Source organism: Theobroma umbraticum, unplaced genomic scaffold (genome assembly GCF_002168275.2).
Source record: "Theobroma umbraticum cultivar Fairchild unplaced genomic scaffold, ASM216827v3 scaffold_477.0, whole genome shotgun sequence".
In the NCBI taxonomy this organism is placed as follows: domain Eukaryota; kingdom Viridiplantae; phylum Streptophyta; class Magnoliopsida; order Malvales; family Malvaceae; genus Theobroma; species Theobroma umbraticum.
In genome coordinates, this window is record NW_018397294.1 from 152,141 (window position 1) to 153,236 (window position 1,096).

General features: G+C 35.2%; 1 protein-coding gene across 1 annotated transcript in view; it reads right to left on the bottom strand.

Annotated features, from left to right (window-relative positions):
* LOC110428774 (GHMP kinase family protein) overlaps nucleotides 1–1,096 on the bottom strand; it is a 4,603-nt gene that overhangs the window by 2,671 nt on the left and 836 nt on the right. The window contains exons 2-4 of the mRNA XM_021444682.1: nucleotides 1,032–1,094; nucleotides 746–809; nucleotides 551–631 (exon numbers count right to left, since the gene is read on the bottom strand). Of these exons, the coding sequence (XP_021300357.1) occupies nucleotides 551–631; nucleotides 746–809; nucleotides 1,032–1,094 (208 nt within the window). The remainder of the gene's footprint in view (nucleotides 1–550; nucleotides 632–745; nucleotides 810–1,031; nucleotides 1,095–1,096) is intronic.

The following is a 1,096-nucleotide window of genomic DNA, read 5'->3' on the forward strand; positions in this document are numbered from 1 at the left end:
CAGAATTTATATCAAATGAATGTTGCAACAAGTATCTGATACAGGATCACTAAAACCAGAAAGCACACACAAAGGATGGAAGTGCTACACAGACATGTATATATGTATGTAATTATGCATTTATATGTGTAGACGTGTGTGTTTGTGTCTGTGTGTGTGTGTCTGTATCAAATTAGATGTAGGTGGAGATGTATCAAGTGACATAAGAAGACAAGCTAACAGGAAAGTAAGTAAACAAATTACAGATGCAAAGCATGCGACTGAAATTGATCTGAGATTATGCATTCTGTTGATCAAAATAATGCAAGTCCGAACACTGATTTTGAAATATTTCCTGCATTTTTATCCAACCTTTTAATTTCAGAATAATTAGCAATTTATTATACCAAACTATGAAAGAAGAAGCACACCAATGAAGAAGGAAATTTGCAAAACCCAATTGCAAGCATATCTCAAGTTCTAGGGGGGAAATGTATCTCAATGCAGAGTAGCAACCCGTAAACATATACTTGAAAGAAAGCTAAATGTGATAACTGGAGAAAATACACACCACGGCAATAACAATGAAAAGATCATCCCAGTGTTCCTCATCTACTAGTTGAACTGCGACACTGTCACTTCCATCCTCCTCCTAGATGCATTAAAGAAGAAGAAAATATTAGAACCAGTTACTCAAAAGGAGACTACCCTTCTTGATGGAAGGAAATACAGATGAACTATTAAAACAAATAAAGAAACAACTTACTTTTCCCATAATCCACTTAACAAATCCACCAAACAAACTCCGACAAGCACTGCCTGAACCTTGCCTATATGAAAGAAAAAAAAACTCAATAGAACATCACTCAGACTTACTATTAAAATTCTTGCACCCCTTTAAAACGAGAGTTGAAGCAATTTTAAAATATAATCCATGGAAAGCATAAGGGAAATGAATCGAAAGAGATGAACCCAAGATAGAACGAGGGAACCACTAGTAATTGCATATTGAAACCATAATACTACTAATAATAAAGTGAAAAGGGCCATACCTTGCTATAGCAGAAAGTTGACTCTCATCTTCTTTGACATTCATCAGCTTGGCAAGTGCGAAAAC